The sequence below is a fragment of the Myotis nattereri genome (assembly GCF_964212035.1).
Source record: "Myotis nattereri genome assembly, chromosome: 19".
Lineage (NCBI taxonomy): Eukaryota > Metazoa > Chordata > Mammalia > Chiroptera > Vespertilionidae > Myotis > Myotis nattereri.
In genome coordinates, this window is record NC_138095.1 from 7548761 (window position 1) to 7564807 (window position 16047).

The 16047-nt window shown below is 42.8% G+C and overlaps 1 protein-coding gene across 1 annotated transcript in view; it reads left to right on the top strand.

Annotated features, from left to right (window-relative positions):
* MED13L (mediator complex subunit 13L) overlaps positions 1-16047 on the top strand; it is a 286536-nt gene that overhangs the window by 245158 nt on the left and 25331 nt on the right. Inside the window, exons 14-17 of the mRNA XM_081113924.1 lie at positions 3605-3704; positions 7482-7702; positions 9040-9245; positions 12337-13274. Coding sequence (XP_080970050.1) covers positions 3605-3704; positions 7482-7702; positions 9040-9245; positions 12337-13274 — 1465 coding nt within the window. The remainder of the gene's footprint in view (positions 1-3604; positions 3705-7481; positions 7703-9039; positions 9246-12336; positions 13275-16047) is intronic.

Genomic DNA, 16047 nt, shown 5'->3' on the forward strand with positions numbered 1-16047 from the left:
TCCCCAACCCCCTGATCAGCCCTGCTCTGTGCCTGATAGGGGGGAGCTCTCCAACCCCCTGGTGGACTCTGCTCTGTGTGTGACAGGGTGTAGTCCCCCAAACCCCCCATGGGCCCTGCTCTGTGGGTGACGGGGCGGCGCCCCAACCTCCCCATCGACCATGCCTTGAGTGTGACGGGGCGGTGCCTCAACACCCCAATTGGCCCTACCCTGAGTGTGTCTGAGGGTGGCATCACAACCTCCTGATCGGCCCTGCTCTGTGCGTGACAGGGAAGAGCTCCCCAACCCCTTGATCGGCCCTGCTCTGTGTGTGACAGAGTGCGGAGCCCCAACCCCCCTGATGGGCCCTGCTCTGTGCGTGACGGGGCAGCGCCCCAACCCCCTGATCGGCCGGCTCTGTATGTGACAGGGGTGGCACCACAACCCTGTGATCCGCCCTGCTCTGTGCATGACGGGGTGGCGCCGCAACCTCCCCATCGACCCTGCCTTGAGTGTGACAGTGGGCAGTGCCCCAACCCCCCAATCGGCCCTACCCTGAGCGTGACTGAGGGTGGCATCGCAACCTCCCGATCTGCCCTGCTCTGTGCATGACAGGGGGCGGCGCCCCAACTCCCCAATCGGCCCTGCTCTGAGCCCGACCAGGCACTGTGGGGCAGGCACCTAGGGATTGGGCCTGCCCTCTGCCACCCGGGAGCAGGCCTAAGCCAGCAGGTCGTTATCTCCCGAGTGGTCCCAGACTGTGAGAGGACACAGGCCGGGCTGAGGGACATCCCACCCCCCGCCAGTGCACAAATTTTTGTGCACCAGGCCTCTAGTCTATACTAATAAAAGGGTGATATGTTAATTAGAGCAGGTGTCTTCCGGACGACCTGCCAGACAAAGCCACAGAGGCTGCAAGGGCTGAGGTTCAGGCAGCTGCAGGTGGCTGCGAAGGGCCGAGGCTCAGGCTGGCAGTGGCAGCAGCAGTGAGGTAATGGGGGCGGCGCCTTTCCCTGATCCTACAGGTTACCTCCCACAGAGGGAGGCCAGACTGCAGTTTAGGCCGGGGGCCGAGGCAGAGGCGGTTAGGGCTGACCAGGTTGGCAGGGGAGTAAGTTAGGGGCGATTAGGCCAGAAGGGAAGCAAGGTAGGGGTGATCAGGTCAGCAGGGGGCAAGGCAGTTAGGGGCAGATGCAGGCAGAGGCAGTTAGGGGTGATCAGGCAGGCAGGCAGGTGAGCGGTTAGGAGCCAGCAGTCCTGGATTGCAAGAGGGATGCCCGACTGACATCTCCCAAAGGGTCTCAGATTGGAGAGGGTGCAGGCTGGGCTGAGGGACCCCCATTCCCCGTGCACCGGGCCTCTAGTTAGTATTATAAGTAGTTTGAAGATTATCTATATATCTAAAAAGCCAGCAACCAGAACACCGGGATGACCAGTCACTATGACACCCACTGTGGCCGGCCAACCAGCCCGATTGGGGGTGGGGCCAGCCAGCCAACCTCCCGTGGCCCCTCCCATCCCAATTGCGGGGGGGGGGGGGGGCGCAGGGGGGCGGGAGAGGGTAGTGTCGGTCCGCCAACCTCCCACATCCCCTGCCAGCCCAGCCCCAATCAGCCCCATTGGGGCGGGCCGGCTGGACCCCACCTGTGCACAAATTCATGCACCAGGCTTCTACTGAGATCATAATGCCCTTGAAGAACCGATATGACTTGAAATGTGGAAAGACTTGGCTAGTGGGGGTGAGGGAGGGACATTAGTTTGAGCCTGGAATGCGCTGTGGTTACACAATAGGAATGAACTAGCTGGGCTTTGGGGGATAATGAACAGGCCATTCCATTGGTCTGTTTTCTGAATAGGGTAAAGATTGATGAGGCTAGGACGGATCTGGCCATGCTTAGTGCTATGGACTTTGAACTCTACCAGTAATGTGTTCCTCTGAAGGCTGCTGAGAGTGGAACTGACCTGGTAGAAGGGAGTGCTGGTTTTCATCAGCCTAAACAGCCGTGGGCAAACTACGGCCCGCGGGCTGGATCCGGCCCGCTTGAAATGAATAAAACTAAAAAAATTAAAAAAAAAGACCGTACCCTTTTATGTAATGATGTTTACTTTGAATTTATATTAGTTCACACAAACACTCCATCCATGCTTTTGTTCCGGCCCTCCGCTCCAGTTTAAGAACCCATTGTGGCCCTCGAGTCAAAAAGTTTGCCCACCCCTGAATGAGAACTGGAATTCAGGTCACTGTTGCATGACGGAAAAGGACATGGCAGTGTGGCAAACTTTGGTAGGAGGAATGACACATTTCCTTATTGTTGATCGAGGCATGGGAGATCCTTTTTTAACTTTCTAAAGCCAAGAATTGCCTATGATTGGTTTTAATAATCCTGAGGGTTAGGTTCGATGCTTTCCTGGTGATGGTGAGAATGAAGAATGAAAAGAAAGGGAATAAAAAAAGAAGTAGAAAGGGAGAAGTAAGAAAAGAAAAAAAAGCAAGCATTGTGAAATAGCCCAGCACTGTTCGCAGCCACTTTCCCTAGTGATTGTGAGCCATCATGCTTATTTTCTGTAACAATTAGGAAAGACTGTTGAACGAAGTAAAGTAATGTTCACATTGTTTCTTAAATATATTCTTAGTAATGTCACTATACAAAGGAGAGCTGGATATTCTAAAAATAATTTTTATTTCTCTGAAATGTTTGTTTCTACTTTCATTTCTACCCTGGCATTTAATCAAGGCATCATTTTATCTTAGAATCATTTTGCTAATTCACTTTACTAGTATCTGGAGTGGGGAAGCTGTTGTTTAAATCTTCACCTGTAATGTCTTTGAATTTAATTTTATACTTCAATTCTCTGATATTGAAATATATACATATATAGCCCTGGTAGGTTTGGCTCAGTTAAGAGGGTCAGCCTGTGGACCAAAGAGTCTCGGGTTTGATTCCCAGTCAAGGACATGTACCTCGGTTGCGGGTTCCAGCCCCAGCCCTAGTCGGGATGTGTGCGGGAGGCAACCAATCAGTGTTTCTCTTTCACGTCAGTGTTTCTCACGTCAATGTTTCTCCCTCTCCTTCTCCCCTCCCCCTCTGTGTGTGTGCGTCTCACTCTGCCTCTCTTCCCTCCTTCCCTCCCTCCCTTCCTTCCACTCTGTCTGAAAATCAATGGAAAACATATCCTCAGGTGAGGATTAAAAAAACACACCAAAGGAAATAATATATATTTGTGTGTGTGTGTGTGTGTGTGTGTGTGTGTGTGTGTGTGTTGAAAAATAAAAGAATAATAGTTGGAGGGAGGGGGGCGGTTGAGGTCATCTCTTCTAGCTGCTTTCTTCCAAACAGAAGGAAAACCAGACTGATCGCCAATTACTACTTGGAGGCACCACCCTAATGTAATTGCTGTGTTCCTGAAACTACGTCTCTAATGACCTGGGAGGGAAGATTTGCTTAAGGTCTGCAGGCTCTGCTTTGATGGCACAGTCTGCCCGCACCAGATCCATGAAAAGACTCGCCACTCCATTTCTCATACTTGATGAGCTTGAAACCACTCCTTTGTTTCACTGTCTGCTGGTATTTCTAGTGGTTCACCTGGTGAACACTTAATAAAGAAGCATCTTTTCTGTTCTTAGGCTGTATCACCTGCACTTCGTTCATCAAAAATGCCAACAGTTGGGACTGAAGACAGACCTCTTGGGAAGGATGGAAGAGCTGCTGTTCATTACGCACCAAGTAAGAAAAAGATTGAGCTTTGGCTTACTCCTCATACCTTATATGTAATGTTGTCACACCCAGCAGTGCCTCAGCTGAGATCCCCCTCCCTTTTTATTTCCGTTTAAAAAATACTAACTATAATTTAAACTTGTATAAGTTGGCATTCCTAAGATGGCAGGTAGCTAAGAGTCCATCTTAATTTGAGTTCCTTTGCTCTTTGTTTTCAAATTAAGAATTAACTTTTATGGTTTAAAATGTGGAAAAACATGTTCTAGGTTTGTTTTTTGAGTAGCTCTTTCCTAGTAGGATAAATGTTGCAGGGTGATTTTCAGAGCAATACCCCACTGTAAGCACTTGTGTAAAATGTTTCACCTTTCAGAAATTTAATTCACATGAGGTAATGAATACTGTTTGTTTTCTGTGGTTCTTTTTCTGATTCATACTGAAATTTTGTGCTTCCTTTTGAGATCAACTAGCTGTATTATGTATGCTGACTAGAAGAGAAACTTCCTTTTTTCTAGTTATTCTTTGCCCTAAGAAAACGCATTACTCTACAAGAGAAAAGAAAGTCGGGGTAGCTTTGTGGACACTCTGCAGCAGAAACATAATTCCATTGCAAATCATTCTGTAATACCTTCTCATTAACTTCGGCCGTAATGAGAACAAATTGAGGGGAAAAACCACCATGTCATAGGGATGAGTCAAAAAGTTTTATGAACCTATAAATGTAGAACTGATTTACTCAAATGTAGAAGTATGAAGTATACAGAGATTGGATTTTGACAGCTTTAATGGTTCCGTAGCTTTTTAAAATATGCAAAGCTTTCTCAAGCATGACATGTATGAAAATGAATAATGATAGCCAGCCAGTTGCTGTAGTATTTTTAATTAAACATTTTTCTTTTTTTATTACACTGCACTGCAGAATTTTACAAACATGGAACTCACAGATTAAAAGAACCAGTATTAAAGCGGATACATATGGAATAGGTCAAATGAGTGAATTTTTTCCCCTTGTGTTGACCCAGTTAATCCTCTGCCTTTTTGACATTAAGTGATACATAGTGATGTTACTTGTTAACATGTCTAATAACTTGTCCAAGATTATTCACTCACAAACCATCCTGCTGGTTAGTGTCTTGCTCAGTAAATAAAGTATATGGTATACACTCTTCCTTCCCTCATTTCTGTTCAAAATGGGATTGTTTTTAAAAGGAAACTACTCAATATTTTATGAAAAAGTACAGTTTACAAAAATTAATAAATTTGAAATGTAGTAAAAATATTAGCATCAGGAAAATACAGATATATAAGAATCAAGAAGATTGTTTTAATGTGTACAAAGTATATGTGTGTGGACTTACACACAATATTTCCTCCCAAGACATGATGATGAAAATGATATGGCAAGAAGTTCTCATCTCTGCAGTAGCTTTATTATACACTAGAGGCCCAATGCACGAAATTCGTGCAAGGGTAGGCCCTCGCAGCCCTGGCTGCCTCATGGCCCCACAGCCCTGCCCCCCACCCACTAGTCATTCCTGAAGGTTGTTCCGGAAGGTTGTTCTACCAGCTGGTCTAATTAGCATATTAGCTCTTTATTATATATGAGGATTGAGGTGGAAAGACAGACATAACATTTAATGTCTTGAACAGCACCATCCAATAGAAATGCAGGGTGAGCCACAAATGAGATCCACATAAGTAATTTTAAATTTTCTGGTAGTTACAGAAAAACAGAACATGAAATTAATTTTAATAATATATTTTAAATAATGGCAATGTCCAAAAATAGTCATTTTTACAAGTAAAAAGATAGTGAGCTTTTTTGTACTAACTCTTTACTTACATCCTTTTTTGTACTAACTCTTGGAACCTGGTTATATTTGACACACAGGCACATCTCATTTTGGACAAGCTTCATTTTGAATGCTCTGTGGCCACATGTGGCTAGCGGGTCCTGTGTTGGAAAGTATAGGTTCATAATTATTCATTTGTGATTGCAATAATGTGGAAAGCAACACACAGTAACAACTAGGTATAGTTTAATATCATGTTAAGTACCTGAGGCCAAGAAAGAATAAATTATTTAGAATTATTTAATTGTTTAACTAGGAAGCATGTAAAGATTATTGAATCCAGAGGTTCTCACCATTTTTTCTTCCTCCATATGGTGAAGGCTTACCCCTCCCCCCATTCAGGAATGAAAGAAAGCCTGGTGAGAATCACACATTTAATCAAGCCTTCCTTTTTAGATGAAAGAGCTGAGGTCCCAAGAAAGGAAGTGACCTGAGCATACCAGTGCTGTGCTGGGAGCACCTGGGTTGTGGAACCCAGTCCACTACTACTTTAGACAGCTGTGCCTTAGACTCTAGCCCAGGGGACAATATGGTACAGTTATGCTTTATTAATTTCTTATTCAGAGCTAAAAGTCACATCTTAATTTAGTCAGTGGCTACTATTTGCCCCTTTAAATGTTGAGGTTGCTAGGAATAGCAATGTGACTGGAAATTGGGGCATCAGATGCCATTCCAAATCAAACTTGTGACTCCAGATTAGTAAATGAATTTGCTGTACAGGGCACCCCCTAGTGGCCAGATTTCACAACCACAACTTGTGTTTTCTTTCCATTTATTTCTACTTTAAAAAGGCGTGGGGTAGGGAGAAGAGGGGAGAGAGCAATGGGGGGAAAAGGGACATAAGTAATACTTTCAACAAGAAAGATTTATTAAAAAAAATTAAGTTCCTACTTTTGTTTTTTTCTAATGCATATTAAAAACTTATATATTTGTATTTTGATACATTACTTGTAAAACTTTTTAATTTTAATTTGTAAGTTATTGCTTGTGATGATGGTATCAAAGTTAAATATGAGGAATGCCAGAGAATAATGATGAATTCTAAATTCTGGTTGGTCTTCTCCTGTGATTTAGTTTACTTAATTTAACTACTCTGTACTTGGAAAAAATAGTTTTTATTAAACTCATTTTTTTGACAGATTTTTTAAAACCATCAGGAAAGACAGAAAATACTGTAAACTGAAAAGTAGTCATTAGAACAAATAAATGGGAAATGTGTATTAAGTAAAAAAAAGAAACAGTGCCTTAATGAGCCACTGTTGATGATGGTTAATCTCAGGTATATTAAAATGATTTTTTAAATGGTTGGTTCTTTCTGAGTATTTCTTGAAAGATATTTTTTAAGAAGTTAATTCTCAATAAATTGTCTTTTGGTTCTAGGTAGGTTTGTTAATCTTAACTATGAAGTTTTATTTTAATGTCAATTTGGAAAGAGTTTGGAATCATTTTCTCAAAGAGCAGTGAGTGTTGTGGATTTGTCAAAAACTAGCTAAGTAACCCTACTACGTATAAATCATAATTATAGCTTAGGCAACTTTTCTTTTCTCTAACATAAATGCTTGATGGATTTTTCTATGTAAAATTTGCTGCATAACAATTATAATTCTGAAATATGTCATACATACTTATAATAGCGATAGAACTTTTAATAAAGTGTAATTGCTTCCAGCTTCTTAGACTTCTCAGGGAATCAGTTGTTGGGGAAAAAAATGTTGTAGACTTTTGCTCCCTTAATTAATGTGAGGCCAAATCCTGAATGATCAAGAGGATAGTGATAAATTCCAGGAGAGGATAACTCTGTGCTGATGGCCTCTTCTCAGAGACTCCCATTATTCATATTCTGTTGTGTAACTCATCTGGCTGTGAACTGCGACGTGCCTTTTCAGTCCCGCCCTGTTAAGAGAAATGGTTTGTATTTTTTTGTTTTGCTTTTTAGCAGTTGCAGACCTGCAAAGGATGTTCCCCACCCCTCCTTCTTTGGAACAGCACCCTGCATTTTCTCCTGTGATGAGTTATAAAGATGGGATCAGTTCAGAGACAGTGACAGCGTTAGGCATGATGGAGAGTCCTATGGTCAGTATGGTTTCAACACAACTCACTGAATTCAAAATGGAAGTGGAAGATGGCTTAGGAAGCCCTAAGCCAGAGGAAATAAAGGTAATTGCCAATGTACTAATTTTACCAAGCAGAGTGGTTTTCAAGTGGATTTGCTGCATCTTCTTTAAAATAATACTGTCTTTATGCCAAATGTACGTAAGTTTCTAACAGTCCTCTGAATTGGATCATGAAGTAATTACAGTGTCTTTTGGTTAATTTATAAAATTACTAGGGGCCCGGTGCACGAAATTCGTGCACTGGGTGTGGGGAGGGGCGGGGAGAGTGTCCCTCAGCCCAGCCTGCCCCCTCTCACATACTGGCAGCCCTCAGGCGTTGACCCCCATCACCCTCCAATCGCCTGATCGGCCCCTTGCCCAGGCCTGACGCCTCCACCAGAGGTGTCAGGCTTGGACAGGGGACCCTCATCTCCCCCCAATCACTGGCTCTGGCCCCCGCCCAGGCCTGAGGCCTCTGGCCCAGGAATCATGCCTGGGCAGGGGACCCCCATCTCCCTCTGATCTCTTGCTCCACCCCCCGCCCAAGCCTGACGCCTCTGACCCAGGCTTCAGGCCTGGGCAAGGGGACCATCATATCCCCCCAATCCCCGGCTCCGCCCCCCACCCAGGCCTGATGCCTCGGCCAGAGGAGTTGACCCTCATCACCCTCCGATCACCAATCACTGGATCGGCCCCTTGACCAGGCCTGAGGCCTCTGGCAGAGGTGTCAGGCCTGGGCAGGGGACCCCCAGCTCCCCGCGGTTGCAGGCTCTGCCCCTGCCCAGGCCTAACGCCTCTGGCCTAGGCGTCTGGCCCGGGCAGCGGGGACCCGCAGTGGCAGCGGCCCCGCGATCGTGGGCTTCGCTTTAGGCCCAGGCAAGGGACCCCTAGCTCCTGGGACTGCCAGGTTCGACCGTGCCCAGCTCCCATCGCTGGCTCCACCCCTACTTCCTGCTATCACTGGCCAGGGTGGCAAAGGCGCCTGATTCTCTGATCATGGCTGGGGGGCAGGGCAAAGGCGGCCCCAGGGCCGCCTTTGCCCTGCCCCCCAGCTCTTAGCTCCCCCCTGGGTTTCCGATCACTGTCAGTGGCAGGGGGCTTCTTCCTGCTTTCCCTTTCGCCTCCCTGCATTGTGCCTACATATGCAAATTAGCCGCCATCTTGTTGGCAGTTAACTGCCAATCTTAGTTGGCAGTTAATTTGCATATAGCCCTGATTAGCCAATGAAAACGGTATCGCCGTACGCCAATTACCATTTTTCTCTTTTAATAGTGTAGATGGTATTAGCATTTTCTACTGATCAGATAAGAGAAATATTGAATTACAATAGTTTTTGTCATTACTGTGCTGTGTACTAAGTCATTTACCAACATTATCGCCGACCTCACTTTGTCGTTGCAGGACTTCTCATATGTGCACAAAGTTCCAACTTTTCAATCTTTTGTGGGATCCTCCATGTTTGCTCCACTGAAGATGTTGCCGAGCCAATGCCTGCTACCTCTGAAGATACCTGATGCCTGTCTGTTTCGGCCTTCGTGGGCAATCCCTCCTAAAATTGAACAACTGCCCATGCCACCTGCAGCCACTTTCGTTAGAGATGGCTACAAGTATGTGCCATATTTCGTGTGATTTTTATCTCAACTAAATATTTATTTAAATTGATGACAGTAGCATATGATTTGAAGCTTTTATTGGCCATTAATGTTTTGGGGCACATTGTTTTGTGTTGAAAATGTATGTTATTTCCTAAACCAAATTTTATGTACATGGAAAAATTAGGGTTACTTGTATAGAGCAATGGTTCCCTAATGTGGGGCACATGCCCCACAGGGAGGCAATTTGATTTTTAAAGGGGGCAATTCGAGAATGTGTTATTAACAGTGAATTTTTTGCATTTCTTATGGTTCTATGGGCCTCATAAGCAGTATGTAAATATATATAGTGACATATTTATGCATTTCAGTTCTCTATTATATGTTTTGAAACTTTATTTGCTATTTTTTAATATCACTTCATATTATATATATTTTTTAAACAATTTCTTAGTGATTTCTTTCTCAGTACTTCAACTATCTTTTCATCTTTTCTTTTTCTTTTTCATGAATGCCATGTTCTTTGGAAGCTTGTTTAGACCAAGTGAATGGCCTTTTAGGCTTCCTCCACGTGAATAGGAGTTCACTTTTTGAATAATTAGGATTATATGTTACGGGGGAGGCATCAGGATTTTAGAGATGCTTAGGTGAGGCATGGCCAAAAAAAGGTTGGGAACCACGGGTATAGAGAATCATGGTGTTCATGCTCATTCAATGTCAAATCATTGTTTATCACAGAATCAAGCACTAGATTGGATTAATAATAATTTTGGGGATGGTGGTAATGCTTTGTTTTATGTAAACTGATGATTTTTAAATGTGTTTACTTAAGGCCCTTTAAAAAAAACTATTAACATTGGCAATATCTCTATCATTGACCCCCACATCATAGGAGGAAGCAGCAAAAGAATGGCGATGTGGTATGGGGAAGGAAAAGGAGGTGCTATTGTAGCTTGGGCATGTTTCATATGATCCAGAAAATAGTACTTAAATCAACAGTGTACAATCAATCCGTTTCTTGTATGATTAATACTTTTTTGATAAAATAATTTCAATGCTATAAAATAAAATGCCACAAGCTCAAATTTCTGTCAGTACCAAGTAAGCAATATAGGGACGAAATGGACTAGGTAAAGTAAAAGACTTGGCACTGTTGATGCTGTTCATAGACCTTGCTATGATGAAATGTTTTGTATCTTTCCTTCTAATATGGCACCTACTATTCTCATGCTGTAACTATGTCCCATTTGAAATGTGGTTATTTGAGATCAAGACTGAATTTTTAGTTTTATTTAAGGTAATTTAAATTTCGCACATGGGGCTAGTGCCTACCTTATTGGGCAACTCAGTTCTGAGCTATGTGAAATCCTCCCGCCGTGGTCTCCATCACTCTGGACATCCCCCATTCTCACCTCACCCTCCATACACACACACACACACACACACACACACACACTTGCCACACTCAGCACACCAGCACTTATTTGCATGATGCCTGTCACACTTGCTGTGAGCTAGCTTTTCTTTCTCTTTTTCATTGTTGAATATCTAGCATTTAGCATAGGGTTGGTACTCAGTTCATTTTTATTGACTGGGAGAAATCAGGTTACTATACAGAATACATTCTTACTACCTAGGGAGCAATTTAATTATTTAGGTTACAGTTAGTAGTCATAGCTTTTTTTTTCCTGATCTGAACTGCATAATAATTTTAGGGTTTAGTTGAACCAGAAAAATTTGAAAGGAGTCCAATTAGAGTAAAAATCATTACTACACACATTATTTTGGTCTCTGAGATAGCAATGATTGCTAATCAAGGTTTCTGGGTCATTTTTTATCTGTATTCAAAGATATCAGTGTGCCTCTAATTTAAAATATCTTTACAGTGCCTGATTTGGATTTTCAGGCTGGTCGTTTAGGCATAGCTAATTAAAAATCACAAGAAAATTATTTGAAGAGCCATTACTTTATGATATTTTTCTTTCAAATTATAAGTGAATGAATATGTAATTTATTGGAGGAACATTGGTTTAAGTACATTATTAATAGATTTCAAAAGAATACTAAGCACTAAAAAAATCTGTGTTCTTTTCTAATTGGAAAGAATGGTCTCATATGCTGGTTTACATATATCTGTAAGAATGTTCATTAAGAAAATTTTCTGCAGTAATAAAACAGTAGAACATTGCAGATACTATTTTGTTTTCTATGTGGCTATACCAAAAAGAAGTCACTGCTTATGAGAAAATAGTGCAATGCATTCAAGTCTCTGGGAACTAAAAGTAATTGTGCTATAGGTAATGCATAGCATTTTGAAATTAATAAGTGAACTAGAATTGCCTTCCATCCCACAGAAATCTTACAAGTTTGCGAATTATAATACAATATGTGTACTTCTGTGCAATCACCTAATTAATACTAAGGCCTCTTAGCAGCATATGTAATATTTTTATTAACTGTAGTGTAGTTCTGGCCAATGGGTTTCCTAAAATAGAATTCCCTCATGGTCACACATTACTAATAAAATGCAAGCCTAGATAGGACTGTATTTTGAAAGTTAGGAAAATGTTAAATTTTCTTGTGCATTTGATTATAACTACTTCAGAATCGTATATAGATTATAGCCTCAGAGAACAAATATGCTGGCAGACTTCCAATTTCAAAAACTGACAAAAATGTAATTGCAAATTAGATGGAAATTTCATCCTATGGTCTTCTACCTAATTTAACACCTGAACTCATGTTCAAGTTCCATTTAGTAGTTACAGTTTTTCAGAATTACATTGACCAAATCCAACATCATGTTTTCTATAAAAATACTAAAAGTTTCCTCAAAAGATTTAGATGAGGATTGCTTCAATATGGAATGAGTAAAAGGAAAGTGCCATATTGATTTTTTTCTTCATTCCTCACTTTTTGCTTTCCCACATACTGCACTGACTCCTTTGAATCCTTTTTTTTTTTTTTTTAAGAGAAAGTTGAGTACACCAAACGATAACACACATAAATGATAAGAAATGTACAACCCAGGTCAGGGTGATAGGTGTGTATTCCAGCTTCTGCAACCTGCCTTTGATTCTTACTTGGTGCTGTCTGTGTTTTGCAGCAATGTGCCTAGCGTCGGGAGCCTAGCAGACCCAGACTATCTGAACACACCACAGATGAACACACCAGTGACGTTGAACAGTACTGCCCCAGCCAGCAACAGTGGAGCAGGAGTTCTGCCATCGCCAGCAACCCCTCGCTTCTCTGTCCCCACGCCACGAACCCCCAGGACCCCAAGAACTCCCAGAGGTGGGGGCACTGCCAGTGGTCAAGGGTCTGTTAAATATGACAGCACCGATCAGGGGTCACCAGCCTCTACCCCCTCTACCACGCGGCCCCTTAACTCTGTGGAGCCTGCCACCATGCAGCCAATTCCAGAAGCCCACAGTCTCTATGTCACCCTGATTCTCTCTGATTCTGTGATGAATATCTTTAAAGACAGAAACTTTGACAGCTGTTGCATCTGTGCCTGCAACATGAACATCAAAGGGGCAGATGTCGGGCTTTACATCCCCGATTCTTCCAACGAGGACCAGTACCGCTGTACCTGTGGGTTCAGTGCGATTATGAATCGCAAACTTGGTTACAATTCAGGACTCTTCCTGGAAGATGAGTTGGATATTTTTGGGAAGAATTCTGATATCGGTCAGGCTGCAGAGAGGCGCTTAATGATGTGTCAGACCACCTTCCTTCCTCAGATGGAGGCAGCCAGAAAACCCCAGGAGCCACCTATAAGCCTTCTCCTCCTCCTCCAGAACCAACACACACAACCTTTTGCTTCACTGAGTTTCCTGGACTACATTTCCTCGAACCATCGCCAAACTCTTCCCTGCGTAAGCTGGAGTTACGACCGGGTGCAAGCAGATAATAATGATTACTGGACGGAATGCTTTAATGCCTTGGAGCAAGGGCGGCAGTATGTGGATAATCCCACAGGGGGCAAAGTGGATGAAGCACTGGTGAGAAGTGCCACTGTGCACTCTTGGCCTCATAGCAACGGTAGGTGTCCCAGAATAGTAACGCCCTTTGGAGCCGAGCTTGGCGTGATAGTGGCTTACACACTTTCTTTACTTTTTCTTTGACAAAATTTTAAATTTCATTTCTTAAAAAATAAGATAGCTAAAGTGAGCACTATGTTGATATCATCCTAAATTTAAGGACTAAGAGAATGTTTTATATTGAAACAACTTTGGAGAGGAATACTTGCTTTGTGGAAATTTCCTCTTTATTAATTCATAGAGGCATTTCATATTGGAAGCCTGTGACTGCTGAGTATCAAAGTCATTAAGAGTATAATTTGCACAGCCTTTCATGTTTAAACCCACTCACTCGTCTAGGTCAAGTTTTCATGCTACTTCTTCCATATGGTTTTCTACCCAGTTACAGGTCATTTTCTTCTTCCTCTGTTTTCTCAGTATTTTCTCTCTGTAACAGTGATCACATTTTACTTTGTCCTGTAGTTACTGGTCATGTCACTGGCTCTTCTATTAAAAGCTCATTTTTGGAGTTGAGCTTTAAGAGTGTCAAGCAACTTGCTCTCTCCTTCCCTTATGCATTCATTATCAATAACGTGGTGCATACTGGGGAATAAAATGCTGACTGAAAGAAATAAGGTACGTGCCCTCGGGAATTTCTAATCTATTTTGGATAATGGACAGTTAATTTATACTCATGATTGAGATCTCAAGTGTTACTTCTTCAAGGAAGTCTTCCTCCAGCCCAGCATTCCTCTCCTTCATGCTTTCACCACTTGTAATGCTTAGTGATGATATGCGTTTGTGTAATTGTTTCATCAGATTTGTGTTAAAAAAGAAAAAATGTACTCTGACCCTAATGAGGGCTGTGGTTTAGAAAATGTCAGAGTGGATTTGGGGAGACTAGCAGGGTAATGTAGTAGACCATATCAGAAACATTGGCTTGATTAGTGTCCTAGCAAAGAAAACGCAAAATAAGTGGAAGCATTATAAAGATGTTTAGGAAGTAGTACTGTAGGACTTGGTACTAGGTTGAACTTGGGTGTTCAGGGAGAGCAAAATCTTAAACATTTCACCCAGGTTTGTGACTTGTATACCTGGACAGACAGTGGTGTCATTCAGAGATAGGTAGGTGGACTGGAGAAAGACCAGGTTTGAGGAGCAAGTTCATAAATTGAGTTTTGGAAGTTTTGAGATAAAGATGTGGAGTAGACGCTTGGGACTTGATGGGCCTGGAGCTCAGGGGAAGAGAGTAGTGGGCCACACAGATGATGACAGGGGCACCGGGGAGGAGGAAAGCTCCCTGAAGAGGAGAGCACAGAATGAGGGCAGGGCCTGGGGCAGGCTTTGGTGAAATCTGCCAAGTCACCACATTTCAAGAAAGAGAGTGGTCAACAAGCATTAAAGTGCAGCTGAGCTTTTAAGGTAAGGATCGTCTTGTACCCATCGTGAGAGCTGGTTCTGTAGAATGGGGGAGGGACAGAGGCCAGGCTGGTGGGGTTACATGAATGAAACGGGAACCCTGCTTCTGAACAACTCTCAGTCCTATAGGGACAAGGTTATATGAGCTTCTTAAATTGAACTCTGGAATAATAAAAGAATGTTCAGAGGACAGAGTTCAGTGGAGTAGAGAATGGCAGGTGTTTTCTGAGCAGGCTAAGCAGGGAGACTTCTTGGAAGTGTTCAAGTCATACTTATTTTTATGACTGCTTAGGTATAAGCAGAGTGCCTTATACTTATTAGACCTTTAATTAATGTCTGTTGGATGAATTTATGAAGAAAGTGCAGTCTTTCCCCTGAAGAAATGAGGATGATTATCTTGGTAGTTCCTTTTAACTAGATAGTGGCCTTCAGACAGAAAAGCAGTCTGTGTGGGAGGAACAGTAGTGCCATCTTTGCATATGAAGAATAGCACCTTTTATTGTAGGGAAGGCAAGGGTTCCAAATTCAGATGCTTGGATGTAGCAGACAGGTCATGTAAATGAATGATGCGGGGATCCAGATTTGCGCAAAGCAATGCCCTGAATTGTGTCCTTCCACTGCACACTTTCTATTTCATATGCACAGAAATAGGGTCCACAAAGGACTGTGTCTGCTTTTACTCTGGTTCTCTAAGTCTCTCATTCTCCTGCTTTTGATAGAGTAAGAAGTACTTTACTGGGTGTTTGTTTGTTTGTTTTTACTTATAAGAAAAAAAAGAAGTACAGGCTTGGAAATAAAGATGTGAACACTGCTTCAGTCTCAGGCAGGCAGCCAAGGAGGAACCGTGGAGAACTGTCTGAAGGGGCAGCTGCTCCTCGGCTCCAGCCCGTGGGGGCTGTGCCAGGAGTGTGGACCTCAGCTCGAGTTGCCAGGTCTCCCAATTTGTCAAGAGAAGCTAGAAATCCAGATTTGTATATGAAATTTCCTGGAGAGATTTACCCCCCCCCCCCCCACACACACACACACCCAAAAAAAAAACAAAAAAAAAAACTATGGCCACCAATTTGCAAACTGTGTTTGATGTACGGACATAATCTAAAGATATCTTAAGAACCCTCAGCACTCTGTGTCTTGGATTTCTTTGGTAGGTAAACCTTAGATTTCCATCCAGGCCCCTTCCTAATAGTAGAAAAGTAAGAGTAAGGAAAGGTCTTCAGGAACCCAGCTGTGCAGATTGAGAACTGTTCACCTTAAAATGATTTAGCTCGTCCGGTTGTTTTGAGAATTTGATGAGCATTATGGCCCTTCTCTCCTGGGGAAAAATGCACATATGTTCATGCACGTATGCATGCACAGTTTTGCATAGAGTTTCAGAA